The following is an 18,985-nucleotide window of genomic DNA, read 5'->3' as shown; positions in this document are numbered from 1 at the left end:
CCCCTGATGAGCTTTAAGTTGCAATCCTATGTCCATTGTCAGGTTGTGTAGACATCAATACACCATGATGATGTGAGATACTTCAGATGGCAAATACTGCAGGGCAGTCCTTAATGATCTAGGCAGTGGGATTGTGTCTTCAGTATCCTTCTGATATGTTATATGATAGTCTTGGTAGAAAAATGAACCTCATTATAGTTACTGGAACTGTCCAATAGATATAGTGTTGGGCAAGTATATATTGCATGGGAACACTATCACCTCCAAGTTCCACTCCAAGTCACACACCATCCTGACTCAAACTGGTACTCTTCCCTACCCCCTCACATTCATGCTAACACTCACTTCCCCCCACTTCAAACTGGCACTCTCACTCCCAACTCCCTCTCAGTTAATGCTAGCACTCTGCTTCCTCCCCAAAGCACTGCTACCATTTCTCACCTCTTCTCTCTCAAAGAACTCTCCCAGCTTCTGCCCCTTCCCTCTGTTCCTTATTACTTTCCATTCTATTGCCATGTAATTCCCCTCTTTCATTCCCACTCATTCTCACTTCATTGCCATCCATCCTTTTCATTGCCATTTCCCCTTTTTTTGCTAATTCACCACCTATCAATGCCATCCATCCTCCCTTTTCATTGACAGCCCCATCCTCCCTTCCCCGTTTGCTCAGTTATGCTCCTACCCGAGTCTGGCTGATAAAAGCATCAGGCCACGGTCCCTCTCTCCTCTCAGCACCACTACTGGCAGGGATTCTGGCCCTGTGACCTCCCTCTGTAGATAAGTTATTTAGAATCGTAGAATGTTACAGCACAAAAGGAGACCATTCAGTTCTCTGAAAGAGCGGTCCACTTAATCCCATATGCCTGCTCATTTTCCATATCCTATTAATTTTTTGTTTTTCAAATATTTATCCACTTTCCTTCTAAAAGCTATTCTGCTTCCACCACTTTTTGTTAGATAATTCTATGTGCTAACAACCCTCTGCTTACCCCCACCCCTTTGCTATTTTAGCGATGATATTAAATTTATACCCTCTAGTTACTGACTCCCAAGCAGTGAAAATAGTTTTTCCTGATGTATTCTATCAAACCCCCATCATTGTGATCAGACTTCCTTTTAACCTTATTTGTTCTGATTATTATTAAAAGTACCTTTCCTTGTTGTTATTTGCATGGTTATTACTAATATTAACTACACACAAGCTTTTGTAGCGGCAAAGCCTCAAAACGCAGCTTCCAAACAATTTTTAAAATATTTTCTATTGAGGTACAGTCCAGTGATGACGCAATCTTCCAGCGCGGGTTGGCAATGCTGACGCAAATTTCCTGCGCCGTTGCCGGGGGAGGGGGAGGGGCAGCGATGACGTCTTTCCCCCCGCGCCGCAGCGTTGCGGTATTAGTTTCCCCAGCCGGAGGGAAGCGCGGGGCGGGAGCGGCCTGAGAGAGAGTCCGGGCCCAGAGCACAAGTCATTCATCAATAAGCGATAATCGGAGTGTCCCCGTCCCCGTCCCTCCCTCCCTGGCGGAGAGCAGCGGGAGTCCGGTAGAGGCGGATAGCGACTGGAGGCCGGTGCGGGAGGGAGTGCCGCCCGTCACCATGACATCCCGAAGGTGAGCTCGGCACCCAAAGCGGGGACGGGCAGGGAAGCCGAGGGAGAGGAGCCGGAGATCGGGTCCGCACCTAGGGAACGGCCCCCACCTCTCCCTGATAGGGAGATGGGAAAAGAGAGCAGCCCCGGCCCCTAACCCCTCCCTGAGAGGGAGTACTGACAGGAAGGGTAGCGCAGTGATAACTTGGCCTGGGGTCAGGAAGCCGGAGGGGAGAGGGAGGGAGGGAGGGAGGGAGGGAGGGAGGGAGCAGAGGAACAGTAAGAGGAGTGCAGCACCTTGGCACAAACCTTGTTGTATATTCTTCCATTAGCTCTGGTGTGTGTGTGTGTGTGTATTTTTTTATATATACCTGTAACTGCAAATTCTGTGCCAAAGACAGAAAGGTTGAAGTAAGGCACCTTGCATTATTGGTGAATGTGCTGACCTAAGGGCAGTGAGAATGCACCCAGGACTGTAAATCTGAGGGTGGGTGTCCACGCACCAGGCGGTGAGCCAATTGTAAATGCTGATCTGGAAGCTGTTTGTGTTTGGTTTGTTCAGGCACTCCATAAATACAGGTGTTGTAGCCAAGGACTGGAGAGGGCCCAATGTCATTCTGATATCCGAAGACAAAAAGAGATGTGAATTAGAGGAAGTGTGCCTATTTGAGAGCTAGTGAGACATGCCTTGAAAATGTACTAGTATTCTTCTTGTTCCAGAGCTTCAAACTCACTATCTTTAAGTTGTATCAAGGAAGGTACTTTAGCAGTTTATATAACTTCTTGATATAAGCTATAAGGTTGGGTGTTTAATAGGCAAGATTCATGACATTGAGGGATCTGGACATATATGGAAAATTGAATTTAATGGGATTAATGTAAAATTGTGCTTGATACAGGGCAATGTGTAAACTTCAGGGCTAATGTAAAAAAGAATGATGATTTTAGATGTGAATTTCAGAATTCACAATATATCCACTCATTGTGTGGCAGTTATTAGAATGGTTATAAAGTTCTAGGGTGCATTTCAAGGGCATTTGGTAAAGACCATGCAGTTTATTTTGTATATTTTTATTCTGAAAATGTAGATACCTCCTTTTGAGCATTGGTTAGATTATTGTGTGTAGTTTTTGACAAAGGGCATTGATGCCCTGGATGTATTGTAGAGAAGAGGAGCAGGGATGATTCCAGGACTTAAATTGTGAGATGAGATGAATCTAGTTAAACTTATCAGCGGAGGAAAGAAGATTGCGATAAGACCTGATCACGGTCTTTATAATACTTAGAGGCAGTGGATAGTATGGGATGTAAGCAGCTTATTTAGCTTAACCTAGGATTAGAGGGCCAAAATAGAAAGTTAACATGACTTTAGTGAGACCAGCGGTTTGAAGGATCGTCCTTTCCTCCTGTGCCCGAGCAGGTCAGTTGCTGGAGGCTCAAGTTGAAAGCAGTTACTGCCATGTCAGCTGAATTCCTACACACCCAAACTGGTGAAGGTTTGGGTATGAAAAGTTATTGGAGTAAGTACAGACAAGGATAATTGTGCACTCTGCAAAAAAAAACTAACTTTGGGCCCTAGGAGTGTCATTTGTAGAATGTGACCCTCTGTGTAAAATACTTTTTTATTCAGTTCTTGGATATTTTGCTCCATTGCCTCAGGCATCAGGATGAAATTTCAGTTTTTGCTTCTTGGAAATATTGTCTGTGGTTTTAATGAACTGCCACAGGAACTTCAATTAGGCAAAGTCTTGATTGCACAAATTGTATGTGAGTGGAAGTTGTGGGGTTGATTCAGCTTTTTGCATTTGCACATTTCTGCAAATATGGTACAAAGCAGACCCACCCATACTTAGATCTGACACCCAGACATTGCCAGAGAGAGAGAAAAGAACAGCACTGAAAAGATATGACACTGCATGTTGTATATAGAGACAGCATTCAGCAGATGCTGGAGAGGGAGAGCGCACAGAAGAGATGATACCTGTATGTTGTAGAGGGGGAAGAGACACAGCGCTGAGCAGAAATGATAGTCACATGTTACTGTATATAAAGTGACAGATGGCAGCAACTTTGAGCAGAAACAATGCTTGCAAATTAGTAAGAGTGCACAAACAAATATGAGAGCATAGGTTATTATAGAGAGCATAAGACAGACGCTGAGCAGATAAAACACTTGCATGTTACTGTGGAGTGAGAGAAGGTGATCAAGCTGAGGGGGTATGATTCCCATCTTGCCCAAGGGGTAATTTTTCATATGTGAACTTTGACAGTAACTGTCAGGAGGATATTCAACTGTGCGGAGCTTTGCAACCAAGTACTTCCAGCAGGAGTATTGATAGCAATGGACATCTGAACTCTGCCAGATTTCAGCTTCCTTATCCAGGGGTTCTGAGGCCAATTGTAACTACCACTAATGCAACTAAGATTGGTTAACCCTGTACAAACAGGTGATCAAATCTGGGACCTCCTTGGTGTGTGACTCAGCTCGACCCCGGATAAATTCACTGAGCCATTGGGGTTTCCTCCGAGACTTTGTTTTGAGTTGCGCAATAAATCGTTGGAATGGAACTGGTGCTTACTGCGGAAAACTATTTGAGTGAGGCATGATGTGGGTTTTTAGCATACTGAAAGGCATAGATAATGTGGATATAAGCAGTTTATTTGACCTAAACTCTGGGACACTAGAGAGCACGAGTATAAAACTCACTCCTCAAGTAAGACTAAAGATTTTTTTTCCCTGTGAAGTAGACTCCTGCTGAAATGAATATATATTGAAATCCTTTTTTTATAAAGAGGTGACCAGTTATCTGATTGGAGAAAAATATGATTTGAAGATGATTATGGTAATAAGATCCATTTGGGATCATGGGAAATATGACCAGTCAGGGATGGATAGTGGTTGTAGTGTTAGATTATCTAACATAGTGCCATTTTCACTGGATTATCTGTAACGTGAAACCTGTTTCGGGGAGAGAATTAATGGTAGTGTATCTGAAATTTTCTTCAATTACTAGCTTGGTAAGGGGCAGCTGTGCAGTGCAATGTGTTTGAAAAGACAGAAATGGTTTCCAAATGTCTGTTTATTTTCAGGTGGTTTCACCCCAATATCACTGGAGTGGAGGCAGAGAACTTGCTGCTAACTAGAGGGGTTGATGGGAGTTTCTTGGCCCGGCCAAGTAAGAGCAATCCTGGTGACTTCACACTCTCAGTGAGGTAAGAGAGAGGTTGTTGGTGGACAAAACGGCTCCTGTTTGTCGGTGGGTGGGGGTAACACTGTCAGTGCATAAACCTGACCATGCTGTATCAAGGAACTCTCCTTGATTGGCAAATTTATCAGAATGCTTTTAATTACTGATTGCAGAGAAAGAAGATTTTCATCCCATCATTTGGGGTTTGAATCAAATCCAGGTACTCACCCAGTATACCACCATATCTTGGTAGAAGAATTAAGATGCAAAATTAAAAACCTGAAGCTTACTATTTTTCCTGGTTTGCACCACACACTATTCTTGGATGGAAAACGCAGCTAGCTACCCTGCTAATTGACGAAGACAGGTGCAGCTGTGTAAGAGTTGCCTGAAGTGCCACAAGAAATCCACAAGAATGCTGCCAAATTGGCTGCCTGAGTGATTAAGGGTACAGTAGTGTAGTGGTTCTAGACGAGCAACCTAGAGGTTGAGAATTTAAATCCCATCATGTCAAGTTGTGAAATTGAATTTAATAAATCTAGTCGTTTGTAGCCAGCACCAGAAAAAATGACCATGAAAGCTGGTTCAGCAATATGCTTGGGGGAGAGGAGGAAAATGTACCACCCCTGCCTAGCCTGGCCTACATGTGATGTTAGTCCATGCTATTCATAAAGCCCTCTGCAGTGGCATAGCAGGCCTCTCCGTTGTATAAACAATGCCCAAAGCAACGAGGGGCCGCCAATAAATGTGGCCTTCCCAATGTTGAGAAAATATTTTTATTTAAAAGTAGTTTTCTGGGAAAATAATATGTACTTTGTAGTCTGTTCCAACAGGCCCAGTATTTCTGAATAAAGGACTATCCCTTTTGAATGTGTTGACTGTCTTGTAATTTCCACTGTGCTTCTGTGTATGTTACACTTTTAAAGGAAATCTGCAACAAATCTTTCACAGCCAATGAACTACTTTGAAGTGAAGTTAATGTTATTATGTAAGGAAATGTGACAGCCAACTTGTGCATAATAAGATCCCACAAACAGCATTGTAATGAGCAACCAATTAATATGTTTTGATGATGTTGGTTGAGGTGTGAATGTTGGACAGGGCACTGGAAGAACTTCCCTGCTCTTCAAATACTGCCGTGGGAGTCTTCCACATCCATTTGAATAGACAGATGAGACCTTGGTTTAACGTGTCATCCAAAAGACAGCACCTCCAACAACACAGCACTCCCTCAGTGCTACTAGAGTGTTAGACCAGATTGTGTGCTCTTGGAGTGGGGCTTGAGCCCATGACTTTCAGTCTGAGGTGAAAGTGCTACCATTGAGCTAAGCTGACACTGACTCTGACAAGGATTCTGAAATAGTCATATTCGACAATAATATTTACTCTTTTGAACAAGGACAGATGACAATCCGTGTATCATATACTGGACTTAATTCTTTTTTCCCTGCAATTTTTCTCACCTTATCGCTGCTCTTCTGAAGCTGGTGACCAATGCTGGATTTTGGCTTCATGGACAAGCAGCTTGTCTAAGAGGCCATTTTTCACGTGAGTCTAGATGATGATAAGTAGGTTGTTCTATTGTAGAGAGCAATGCAACCGAGCCTGATTCTGTCCTCGCGTGGATCTACATATATGCACCGGTTAATGATCGGAAGCTGGAACCCTAACCGTTTATTTTACCTCCCTAGCATGGAGGAGCAGGCCATTTGTTCACTTGGTTGAAATAAGACTAATTGTACAGCTTCCTACTCTTGACTGATTCTTTCCCAGATCCTCAACTATGGAACTCCTGTCTTTCTTCCCCCCCACCCCCCACCCTTCCTATAGTTTACAGGCTTTTAAAACCCAAGCTTGGCATCGCCTAACTGCTACTCCTTGATTTACCTAATTTCTCTCTGTCCAACTTTGGTGTGTCCTGTACTATGTCTCTTTACTACTGTTTCCCAATTTAAAGAAATTGGGTCACCGCCACCATCACCATTGCTGCCTGGCTGAGATCCGCCGTTGAACACAGACCGGGCGTCCAACCTGGGACGCCTCACTACGATACTGAGGGTTCTGTTGCTAAACCTGCAGTAACCTTTTTTATCCCGTAGATCTACTCAATTCTGAAATGATTGCATTGTAATCTGTTGCAATTTCTAATCAGTGCACCATTCCAAATCTGTTGAGACTTTAGTGTGTATTGTGGAAAAAATGGTGGTAATAGTATAGAAACTATATCTCTTGATATATATAGCATCATGTGGAAATATTTGGTGATTCCCTTTCCCCCTTTTTCAGCCTGTTAAGATTAGTTTTCCATGATGTAGTGTACACTTCAAAAAAGTGGATATAAAGCAGATCTCAGTATGGAAAACTGCATTTGGGAATGTGTCTGCTAGTTGGGATGTTCCTTGAGCAGTGCTGCTTTTGCTGTCCTTGGGTCATTTAGTTTAACCTCTTTATCTCCTGTATTCAGGTATTTCAGAAGTCTCTATCTTTTTGAATGGGTTAACTTGCATTCACAGTCGAGTTATTGATTTTAGTTATGCCCTTGGGAGATGGCAAATGCTGCCCTGGAGGTTCATCTTTCTCCAACCTCACTTGCTTCACTCAATAGCAAAAAAAGGAGGAAAAGGAGTTAGAAAACATGAGTGTGACTTACTCCCAAGCCTTTAATAGTGGCATTGGCAAGACAGAGGAGCCATGTAATCATTGGACAACTATTGTGAGGTGTTTCTCTTCTGGTATCCTTCCCTCTGAGACACGTGCTGGCCACTGACTGGTGTCTCATTTATAGCGGTGAAGCTGACAACAGCACAAGAATAGTGGGGTATAATGCACATTGATGCTCCAGTACTCTTGCTGTTTTATTTGCACCTTAAGGCATAAACACCCATCATTATAGTGGCCGAAGGGCAGTTAGCAGAGAGTTTGAACAGGTTACCTGATTGCTATCTCTTTCAGAAAATATTTCATGGTGTGGAGGGAGGGGAGAAGAAAGTTTAGTTTTTTAATTAAATAATCTGGTTGTGACATATAGTAAACCACTTTGTTTTGATCTTTTGATAGGCGAAACGGGGCAGTCACGCACATTAAAATTCAGAACACGGGTGATTACTACGATTTATATGGAGGGGAGAAGTTTGCTACGCTGGCTGAGTTGGTGCAGTATTACATGGAGCACCATGGACAGCTCAAGGAGAAAAACGGTGACGTCATTGAACTGAAATATCCGCTGAACTGTGCCGATCCTACCTCTGAGAGGTAAGCGAGATCTGACGTTGAATCCTGTAAGAAACTCTCTTTGTTGAGCTGACTATTGAACTAACTTGGGGTCGCTTTTGAAGCTTGGAGTTAAACCTTGCTTTGGTGCTAAATATGTTTCAGCCTGGAGTGCTTAATTGGATCCTTTTGTCATTCATTGTAAAAACAGCTATTCCTTTCTTTTTTTTTTAAATGTATTTCAAGTATAAGGGAGTGAATTATAATCTACCACTAACTGTAGGAATGATGCTACAATTTTAGCGAAGAATAATACATGCACAGGTTTCCCTCCCACCCTGTGTTAAGATAAAGGATGAGAGTGCTGAGAAATGTTGCTTTCTCATCTTGTACATCAAGCATTCCTAGTTTAAGCATTACGCAGCTAGCTGTAGATAAAGTTCTTCCCACAGCAAAGTGTCTTAACCCTCAACCTCTGAAGAGGACCACCTACTGTAACAAAGTGACAGTCCCATTTCCCATCTTCGTGATCTCCCTGGAATTGTTAGTTAGTAGCAACTTTTCCTTGTACTGGGTTGAAATTATCCCAAATGTAATTCATGTAGGAGCCTTGTAGCTAGCACAGAGAGGAGACTTTTATCTGAGTGGTTAGAATGTGGAACTGGCTACCACATCGAGTAGTTGAAGGGAAGCTAGATAAACACATGAGGGAGAAAGGAATAGGAGGATATGCTGATAGGGTGAGGAGGCTCGTGTGGAGCATAAACACCGGCCGAGACCAGTTGGGCCCAATGGCCTGTTTCTGTGCTGTAAATTCTATTTAATTTATCAGTCTCAGCTGGATTCAGCTTCAGGTCTGAGACATGAAGATAAGAAAGAAAAAAAAACTTGCATTTATATATAATCATTCACAACCTCAAAGTGCCAAAGTATTTCACAGCCAATGAATTGCATTTGAAGTATAATTACTGTTGTAGTGTAGGGAAACACAGCAATCAATTTGCATACAACTTGGTCCCTCAAACTGCAATGAAATAAGTGATCAGATAATTTGTTTTAAGATATAATTTTAAGAGAATACGGTATTGGCTAGGACACCAGGAGAACTCACCTGCTCTTCGAATAGTGCTATGGGATCTCTTGAGTTCACCTCAGAGGGCAGAAAATGCCTCGCTTTAAAGCATCATCTGAAGGATGACACTTCAAACAGAGCTGCACTGAAGTGTCAGCCTGGGTGATGTTCTCCAGTCTCTGGAGTGGGGCTTGAACCTTCTGACACTGGTGAGAGTGCTACCACTGAGCCAAGGCTGAAGGGGTGCTAACCTACTGTGCCTTCTTGTCCCCTGACCCCACCCTTTTTTCCCCCAAATTGGGGAAAAAAAGGTCTTTCCCCTCTTTGATCTTCTCATTTGGTGCAGTGTATTCTAACTGAGGTGTGGGTGGCCAACCTCCTTCCTTCTAGTGATCTGTCTGTGACTGGCTGCCCTGAAATAAGCAATGACTCATCCTCTGATTATTTTCCTTTTTCTGTGGGAAGTCACATATCCTTCACGCTGTGCCATGGCTCCTCTGGCATTGCTTGGGATTGGCATCTTGGACACACACCACAGTGCCTGTTATAGTATTTTATAATGAAAAATTTGGAGCGGAATGATTTAGCTTCTGAAACTAGGTTTGTATAGGATATTAGTTTTGAGCTCTGAGGCATCAGCTCTTCAGCTGCCTTTAATATCGAGCTCTAATTATTAGAGACTTGAACTTGCTGCAGTCGTAGGTTATTGTGTAAACTGATGTTGCCTTAATTGGTCTAACAACATCTTACTTTTGCAAAAGGTGGTTCCATGGACACCTCTCAGGAAAAGAGGCAGAGAAGCTGCTGACAGAGAAAGGAAAACCAGGAAGTTTTCTTGTGCGAGAGAGTCAAAGCCACCCAGGAGATTTTGTTCTGTCTGTGCGAACTGGGGATGATAAAGGGGAAAGCAGTGAGGGGAAATCGAAAGTCACTCATGTAATGATCCGATGTCAGGTAGGTGAAGTTTAACGGGATCGCTTCGTACAACAAATGTTAGTGGTTCTTTCTGCCCTTGCAGTTATCTGGGTATTTCCCTATGCAATTTTAATTGATGTTGGGAGAGGTGGATTATGGTACAGATGTGCTGCAGTCGAGAAGTGCATTTGTGCATCAAATGTGAAATTACTAAATGATTAAAATACTAAAACAGACTTTGTACATTAGTATCAGTGTGCACTTGAACAATTGCAATGTTGTGACTAAGGTATTAATGGAGTAAAAATTTTGACTGTAAATTAGTTGCATGATTGGAACTACTAAATCTGTTGTAGAAGTTAGTCTTTTCGGTGAGTTTAATTTACATTGTATATACTATTTTCTAGTGGTAGTTAATATCATTTGGGGCAGGCAGGTGCTGGCATAGGCTGCAGTAATCTCTCTCTTCTTAAGAAAAACATACGCTTTGTTGAGACTATTGATACTGAGATAGAGGGCCGTAAATTCAGCATCTAGCAAATACTTAACCAGATTTATGACTTGTAATCTCATTGTGGGACAATGGATACTGAAAAGTAATGAAACATCATAGAACAGATGTGCTCTGTGCCTGAGAATTTCGGAAGCACCCAGCTACAAACCTTTACCAGTACGTGCAGGTTACAGCTTGGAAAGTTGCTCAGCTATAAATGTATATTATAATGGGAACCTGGAGGAAGTAACAGCCTGGACTCCGAACCGAGGGGCATTGATGGTTTATATGTAGAAAAATGTAGGATTTTTCCTCATGCAGTCAGGAAGTGCAATGACTCCATAAATTCTGTATGGGAATGTACACTCTCCTAAAATGTGTGCGGTTGTGCACCCAAGTACACTGACTACATGTATCTAATATGTACTTCATGCACATTTTATGAAATCATTGTATGATGTATGCCACTATGTATAATGGTGTCATAAAATGTGAATGTACTTTCTTGAGAACCTGATGAAAAATACTGTTAAAAAGCCTCTAATCTAGTGCAGGTCCATCACATTTTATTTTAGGAACAAAACAGCCTTCAAAAGAAGAAAACCAGTCATTGACCTGGAGCCAGAAATTTACGAGTAATTTACTTCCGCTACAGTTGCCTGGATTCCTACAAGGATTAGTTAAAGGGACAGGACAAGTTAGCAGCCAGTGATTACATCTGTATTCTAGACTATACCATGGGAGATCCACTTTTTTTTAAATGGTAGGAGATTTAAATTAGAGCTACCCAACATAGTACTTTCTCTTTTATTGAAGTCCGAGAAACTCCTCTTCATTGCTCTTGCTCTCAAACAAAAATCAACCAACATGCTTTCTCTAGTTGGTCTAAATTGATTATCACAAACAGTGGTGTCTCTATAATTATAGAGGTGAGTTGTATCAATATAATTACAAGTGACAGTGAGCAGACAGTGTTACATTATCTCTCGGTGCAGCTGTTAGTCACCGTTGTGTCTAAACTCCTAAACTGAAAACATAAGAGTGACACTCCCCATAGATGAGTGCAGGACAGTCCCTTATTCTGCTCATTAGCATAGTCCTTTTCAGGCCAATTGTCTGTTGAAGCCTGGTGGTGTTCAGCTACTCATTGGCATGTTTATAAAATAAATTGAAATTTAGTGCACTAAATTATTGCCAGAGCAGCAGACAAGCAAATTTACTAACTTAACTTGGAAGCATTTATTTGTTCCTTGCAACTACGCTCCCCGTCTCCTTAAGGGCATGATCTGAATGATGAAGTGGGATATGTATGAAGTGCATGTACTCACTGGCACAAGTGTATTGCCTGGGATTGAAATACCTGTTCCACTGGTACCCTTTATAATGCAGTGTGCTAGCAGTAGGCACTTGCCCCTGCTGCTTTCTTCTTGCCCTCTGTTCCCCACGCCCAAAAAATCTGCTATAATCACGACATTTTGTGCAACAATAATGTCATAGTTTCATAGTATATTACAGCACAGAAGGCGGCCATTCAATCCATCGTACCTGTGCCGGCTATCTCTTCTGACTTTATTCAACAATTTAGGGTGCATGGGATCAGGACCCAGTGACTTATCTACAGAGTTCTAATTTTTTTTTTCCAAAGCCAAATCCTTTTGTCATTGGCATGATTTGACTCATACAAGTGTGTGTTTTCAGATACAGATAACACCATCAAAATTCAGTGCAAAAAGCCTCAGGGACACCACTGCATAGTTGCCTTATTTTCATATTATTATGGATACCTGGGAACTTATGAGAACGAAGCTTGAAGTAAAATGTGTTCCATAAGTGTTTTTATTTTTAAAAATTGAGAGTCTGGTCTTGAGTGTCCTGATCAAAGAAAATACGCATTCAGATGAAAGGGAGGCTACTGTGGAGCTGGCCCTGGCCCTGCTGTTTGGTTTTATTTTAGTGTTTTAAGCAACTGTTCCTTCCCTGCCACCCCCCCCCCCCCCCAATGTTTGCTCTGAGATTAGCCTCTGCATCTGCTGTAACCAGTTCAACATTAGTCTTGACCATAACCAAACAGGTTAATAGCATGAAATGTTCAGCGTCTCCCACAATCTGTGCTTATGCTCTCTATATATAATCTCTTTCTCCGTCATACAGGATGGGAAATATGATGTTGGTGGAGGGGAAAAGTTTGATTCTTTGACAGACCTGGTGGAACACTACAAAAAGAACCCAATGGTGGAGACCTTGGGCACCGTCTTGCAGCTCAAACAGGTAATGAGGCACCTTGAGCAAGAGAGGGACAAATTAATTTCTGTTGTGATTTGAGAAGGAAGCAGTATCATTCTGAGAAACTCCTCGTATTCAGGAAAACAAGGCAAAACTGCATTATTTGGATCACTTAAAATTGTGTACTGAGATCTGCTCAGCACTGCACGGTTACAGTATTGGGGTTCTACCACTGGAGGGCACCAATTGTAAATATAAAAAATTGCTCCAATAGTAAAGGCACTGAAAAGGATTTACCGTATTGCTTGCTCCAACAATGCAACGAGCTGCAGGATAGTGGGATGTAAGACCCCAGCTTAATGCTGAGTTCCTGATATATAATCTCTCCTAAAAGGAGTAAGCATCTAGATGGAGGTGATATCTTTTTTGCTTTCCCGATGGAATGTAGGGGAAAACTCAGAGCAGTGCTCTCGCATGTTAGTGGTCAGCTATGGGTATCAGTGGCCGAGCTTTGAGAGCAGGCTGTCTGCGTTCTCTCTCTGAGGATTAGCTTGTGGTAGCAGAAGAGAAAAAAGAGCTGTGGTGGGGGAGGAGGTGGAGCGGGTGCTGCAACGAGATGAGCTCCCAGTTGGTGTTAATTGCATTAGCAGACCCTGGACACTAAGTGTCCATCATCAAATAATGAACCTTTTGTTCCTGTTTTTTCTAATTTCTTTCAATGTCTGAATGAATAGATATGTTCCACAGTACCGATTTGATTTCCAATTAAAGCTTAGATTTCATATAATGAGCGTACTGCTTCAGGGAATTTATACAGATTGACTCCGAAGAAGCCAGTCTGCGTCTTCACTGTGATCAGTATTTTCCGTGATTTGAATTGTACTAGGCTTACATGACCACTGCAAGGTTTATTAGTGTCATGATGCTTGAAGCACAAGGATTAGTGCTGCGCCCTTCCTATAATGTTGTGCCCATGCAGTTCACTGTAGTGTATTACAATATGTTTTTACATTTAAATTAAACATGGCGTAAGACTCAACCAGCACCGAATGGAGTAGCTATTAGTCTTATCCTAAGAGAATTTACATTGTGATAAACCATGGAAATCCATTCCAAATTGCCATAGATGTGGAAGAGGATGCGCTCCCAGTGCGGTGACTGTTGTGCAGTTTGGAAAGAGGCACTTTTCTGGCCCCCAATGTGCCTGAGCAATCGATTCCTAGATTAAATTCCTATTGGTGCAACATTGTACTGGTCCTTGGGTCATGGAGCCATAGAAGATGGGAGGAGAGGAGCATATATCAGGGAGCTATAGGAGGTGGGAATGGTCTAATTGCAAATGGATTTTTGTCTTTCTTTTCACCTCTGCAGCCACTAAATACGACACGAATTAATGCAGCTGAGATTGATAGCCGAGTGAGGGAACTGAGCAAACCAGCTGAGATGATGGACAAGGTGAAACAGGGATTCTGGGAGGAGTTTGAGGTAAATATTTCTGCTCACTCTTGAGAGAAAATAAGTTTGGACTGGGCGCTAGTGATGTATTGGATTAGCGGACTGTCCATTTATTTCTTGGACCAGGGTTTCAATCTACTCAGGTTGATTGAACGACAACCTTTTTAATTGATTGAATTTAAGGCACTTTTGCTTGTTTAAATAAGAATTCTGGTGGACATTAGGTTTCCTTTCAAAGGTCAGTATGCTAGAGAATTATGATTATTTATCTGTTTTTATTCTTGTCTTTAAATTCTAAAAATAGTGAGTCCTGATGGATGGCTTCAGAGGAACTGATTTGGGGTCACTGAAGTAATCAGTGTTGGGAAATGAATTGCCAGTTTAAAACCGCCTGCTGGTTTATGATTGAGATTTTTGCCATTTTAATGTTTCTTGTTAATTCAGCATCCTTGACCTGTCATGGTCAGTAAGTCTTCTAAGTCAATCACTGATGCTTTCAGCCTCTCTGTTTAAAACTGGAAAAGAAAATCTTCAAAAAAGACTAATGGAAAGGGGGAGGAAAATAGAATTTTAATAATTCTTTCTATCTAGTCCATTTTAAAAAGAGCACTTTTAAGTGACAGAGGCAAATCCCCCACATAAATCAGTGCCAGTTAGAATTAAATACTTTCTGTTTCAATATACAGTGTAGTTTGTTTCCTGCTCATTCGTCAGGGAACAAATACTTAATTTATTTAGCTCCTGTGACATTAAGATACTGAATATTAAGGGAAAAAAAACTGCAATTGGTGGAAATTTGAAATAAAAACAAATTGCTGGAGTTGCACAGTGGATCATCACCTGTAAAGAGAAAAGACAGGCGAACATTTTAGGTGTAAGAATTGAACACATTTTTGAATTCTGAGGAAGGGTCTTTCACTCAATGTTCCTGTTTTACAGATGCTGGCCATTCATTTTCTCTCAATTTAAGACATTGAGTAATACTGTGTACATTCAGATACTATACTACTGTGTGTGTTTTTTCCATTTAGGTGACCTTAAGGAGAACGCAGATATTTTGAGTTTAAGATCATTAATTTTCTGCGGATTCTGTCAGTGTTCATAAATCCCTCGAATGACTTGTGAATGTCAGCCAGCTGTTGCCCTCTGTCAAACTATCTGCATTCCTGTCAGTCCATTTCCCTGTGTCTAAATCCATTGGTTCCCAACCAGCTGAATGCCGTCAAACTCTCTGCCATTGTTTACAATTTTTAATACTTTTGCTGAAATGAACTCCTGGTCTTTTAAACTCTAAAACCCCATAACATTAAAATGTCAACGATTTTATGGTCTGAATTTTTTTTCTCTCTCCTCCATTTCTGGGTATAGTTCCATTGATGCCAGTTGCCATATAGTACATCACCCAAGTTAAGGGTCTGCATGCAGTCTGATTGTTCAGAGGATCACAGCCATGTCTAATCGTGCCCTCACCCGGCATTCCCACAAATGCACTTTTCAGCAGGGTTGCCGCATATTGAATGGAAACTGTGGCTGGCTGCTTTTTCGACCCTTGCATATCGAGGGGAGCTGTGCTGTAATTGTTTTAAAATTTTTGGCTATTGAACCCGAACTGTGTTCTGTTACAGACACTACAGCAGCAGGAGTGTAAGCTTCTTTACAGTCGAAAGGACGGACAGCGGCAAGAAAACAAAAACAAGAACCGCTACAAGAATATCCTGCCCTGTAAGTATGGACTGACCTAACGCATCAGGCAGCCCCTCCACCCCACCCTGTGCTAGTTGTATTGGTGACTTGTCTTTTAAGTACTGACCGTCGACTGTCGATTAGTTGTCAGTCCTAAATCAGTTGCCTTTCAATTGTAAACTGCCTTTCTTGTAAGTCTTGGCTAGTTATCTTTGCAGCTAACTGCTTGCATAGTAAGCTTGTCAGGAAACAGCATATGAGTGAAAGAACATTATCTGCATTCTCTGAATATTGTAAACAATTTTACAACACCAAGTTATAGTCCAACAAATTTATTTTAAATTCCACAAGCTTTCGGAGGCTTCCTCCTTCCTCAGGTGAACGGTGTGGAAATGTTCCACACAGTTCACCTGAGGAAGGAGGAAGCCTCCGAAAGCTTGTGGAATTTAAAATAAATTTGTCGGACTATAACTTGGTGTTGTAAAATTGTTTACAATTGTCAACCCCAGTCCATCACCGGCATCTCCACATCATTCTCTGAATATGCCAGTCTAGAAGAATGCTGATTCCTTTTTAATTCTCTCAGAAAAGGGAATTGCCTAATGGGAATTTCTGACGTTCCTCGTGTTAAATAGTTTGCCATCTAACGTCAATGATTTCTTCCCTCTAGTTGATCACACTCGAGTGGTCCTACATGACGGAGACATGAATGAACCTGGTTCCGATTACATCAATGCCAATTTCATTACGGTAATTATTTAGTGCTTTGTACACTTCAGTGTAGAATTTAAGTGGAATATTAAAAAATCTTTTCAAATAATTGAAGATAGGGTAGGTAGGACCTCTTGGAGATGAAGGGAGATGCCTAATTGTGGAGGATGAAGATATGGCGGAGATATTGAAAATTCTGCGTCAGTATTTATCAATGGTGGAAGTGAGAATGTAAGTGTACTAGAGGAATAGGTGGAGATATTATGGATAACAGCATTTAAGAGGAAGAAAGGAATAGAAGGATATACTGATACGGTTAGATGAACAAGGGTGGGTAGTGACTTGTGTGGCGAATGGACTAGTTGGGCCGAATGGCCTGTTTGTGCTATACGTTCTATGTATGTAGAAAAGGATTTGGTTACGAAAAAAATTAGAACTCCGATAAGACGCCAGGTCCTGATCCCACGCACCCTAGGTTGTTGAATAAAGTCATAGGAGCTGTCGGCACAGGCACGATGGGCCGAATGGCCTCCTTCTGTGCTGTGACATGCTATGATCAGAGGCTCTACCACTATTTTTCAATCCTCTAATATGCAAATTATGCTGGAGGGTGGCCTATGGAACACTTCTTTTCATGAAGAAAGACTAGGATAAACTGGGGAATATAGACCAGTTAATCTACCATTAGTTGTGGGCAAACCCTTAGAATTTATAATTTGAGATCAAATTAGTAAATGTTTAGAAATGCATAAAATAATTGTACAGCCAACATAGATATGTTAAAGGCAATTCAGGTTTGATTGATTTTAGATAGATAAAAGGAATGCAGTGGATGCGATTATATTTGGATTTTCAGAAGGCGTTTGATATGATGTCTTGTAGGAGGCTTATTAGAAAAATTCAGATGTATGGTATAAGAGGAAATATAGTTTCGTAGATAGAGTTGATTGATGGACAGGAAACAGATTTAGGATTAATAGGTGTTCATATTGGAAATAGTGTACCCCAGGGGACAGTGCTGGGTCACTTTTAATTTTCCATTATACAACAGCAACTTGAAAATTATAGTGCCTTTTAATGTAGAAAAATGTCCCAAGGCATTTGAGGTGTAAGGAAAATGGATGCTGAGCCATAGAAAGAGAAATTGAGGGATGGTCAAAGGGGTGGGTTTTAAGGAGGAGAAAGTGGTGAAGAGGCAGAGGTGTTTAAGGGAGGGCATTCCAGAAAGTGAGACTTGTGCAGCTGAAGGTACAGCTGCCAATGGTGGGGCAGGGGGGAGGAGGGGTTGCACAAGATGCCAGAGAATTTTAAATTTGTGATGTTGTCTCCCAGTTCCCACAATGTAAGTCAGTGAGGGTGGGTCTGATGGGCAACTGTGACTTTGTGTGGAATAGGATATGACAGCAGAGTTTTGGATGAGCTGAAGTTTGAAGCATGGAGGATGGGAGGCTGGCTAGGTGAGCATTGAAATAATTGAGTCTGGAGGTGACAAAGGCACGAATGAGGATTTCAGCAGTAGATGGGCTGAGGTGGGGATGGAGGCAAGTGATGTTACGGAAGTAGGTAGTCTTTGTGCTGGAGAGGATATGTAGTTGGAAGCTTGCCTCAGGGTTGAACAGGGCTCAGAGGTTGTGACCGGTCTGGCTCAGCCTAGGACAGGGGGCGGGGAGGCTGGACAATGGATGAGGTGTTAAGAAGGATTCTGTGATGGACAATCTGAGGATGCAGAGAGGTAAGGAGGAGAGGAGGGGTAATGCACTGTGGTCACAGTCAAACGTTACTGATGTTTGTGACTTTGGTTAGTGTTGTTTTGTTGCTGTTGGAGGGGTGGGAACCTGATTGAAGGGAATCAAACAGGCACTGGCAGAGGGGTGGGCACTGATCTGCAAGGTGACGACACATTCAAAGACCTTGCAGAGGAAAGAGAGGTTGAAGATCAGATTGTAGATAGTGAGAACAGAGGGGTTGAAGGTAGGTTTTTGAGGAGGGGTGATGATTGTTTTGAAAGATAGGAGGAGAGTGCTTGAGGGAAGTATTTACAATACCTGCTAAAATGCAGGCCAGAATGGGAAGTTGATCAGGAGTTAATGGGAACAGGATCATGGAAGCGAGACGTAGGTCTTGATGAGCTTGGAGAGGATGGGGTGGGGAAAGATGAGGATTCTGATGGGAGGGGACTCGGGAGAAATTTGGCTTGGCAGGGAGGGGAAGGGGGGAAAACAGCAGAGGCAACTGAAGAGATGATCTCTGTCTTGGAGATGAAGAAATCCGTGAGCTACTTGTATTTGTTATTAGAGGTGATCGGTAATAGAGAAAAGGAGCTTGGTGTAAACCTAGAGCAGTGAGGCATTATAGAGAGAGAGAGAGAGAGAGAGAGAGAGAGGCCTGGTAGAGCCTATGTGGTCAAGCCAAAGTCTGGTGATGGATGACTAGACCAGTCTGTGCCC

At 42.1% G+C, this 18,985-nt stretch overlaps 1 protein-coding gene across 3 annotated transcripts in view; it reads left to right on the top strand.

Moving 5' to 3' along the window:
• The first annotated feature begins 1,351 nt into the window (after positions 1–1,351).
• The window catches only part of ptpn11a (protein tyrosine phosphatase non-receptor type 11a), a 43,607-nt gene continuing 25,973 nt past the window's right edge, over positions 1,352–18,985 (top strand). For all 3 annotated transcript variants that reach the window (XM_068006005.1, XM_068006003.1, XM_068006004.1), the window contains exons 1-8: positions 1,352–1,610; positions 4,679–4,801; positions 7,834–8,028; positions 9,820–10,012; positions 12,618–12,734; positions 14,061–14,174; positions 15,770–15,866; positions 16,498–16,577. In XM_068006005.1, the coding sequence (XP_067862106.1) occupies positions 1,597–1,610; positions 4,679–4,801; positions 7,834–8,028; positions 9,820–10,012; positions 12,618–12,734; positions 14,061–14,174; positions 15,770–15,866; positions 16,498–16,577 (933 nt within the window). In that variant the 5' untranslated portion in view covers positions 1,352–1,596. The remainder of the gene's footprint in view (positions 1,611–4,678; positions 4,802–7,833; positions 8,029–9,819; positions 10,013–12,617; positions 12,735–14,060; positions 14,175–15,769; positions 15,867–16,497; positions 16,578–18,985) is intronic.

Source organism: Heptranchias perlo, chromosome 25, assembly GCF_035084215.1.
Source record: "Heptranchias perlo isolate sHepPer1 chromosome 25, sHepPer1.hap1, whole genome shotgun sequence".
NCBI classification, from domain to species: domain Eukaryota; kingdom Metazoa; phylum Chordata; class Chondrichthyes; order Hexanchiformes; family Hexanchidae; genus Heptranchias; species Heptranchias perlo.
Note: the sequence above shows the minus strand (reverse complement) of the source record. Positions and strands in the feature narration are given on the sequence as shown.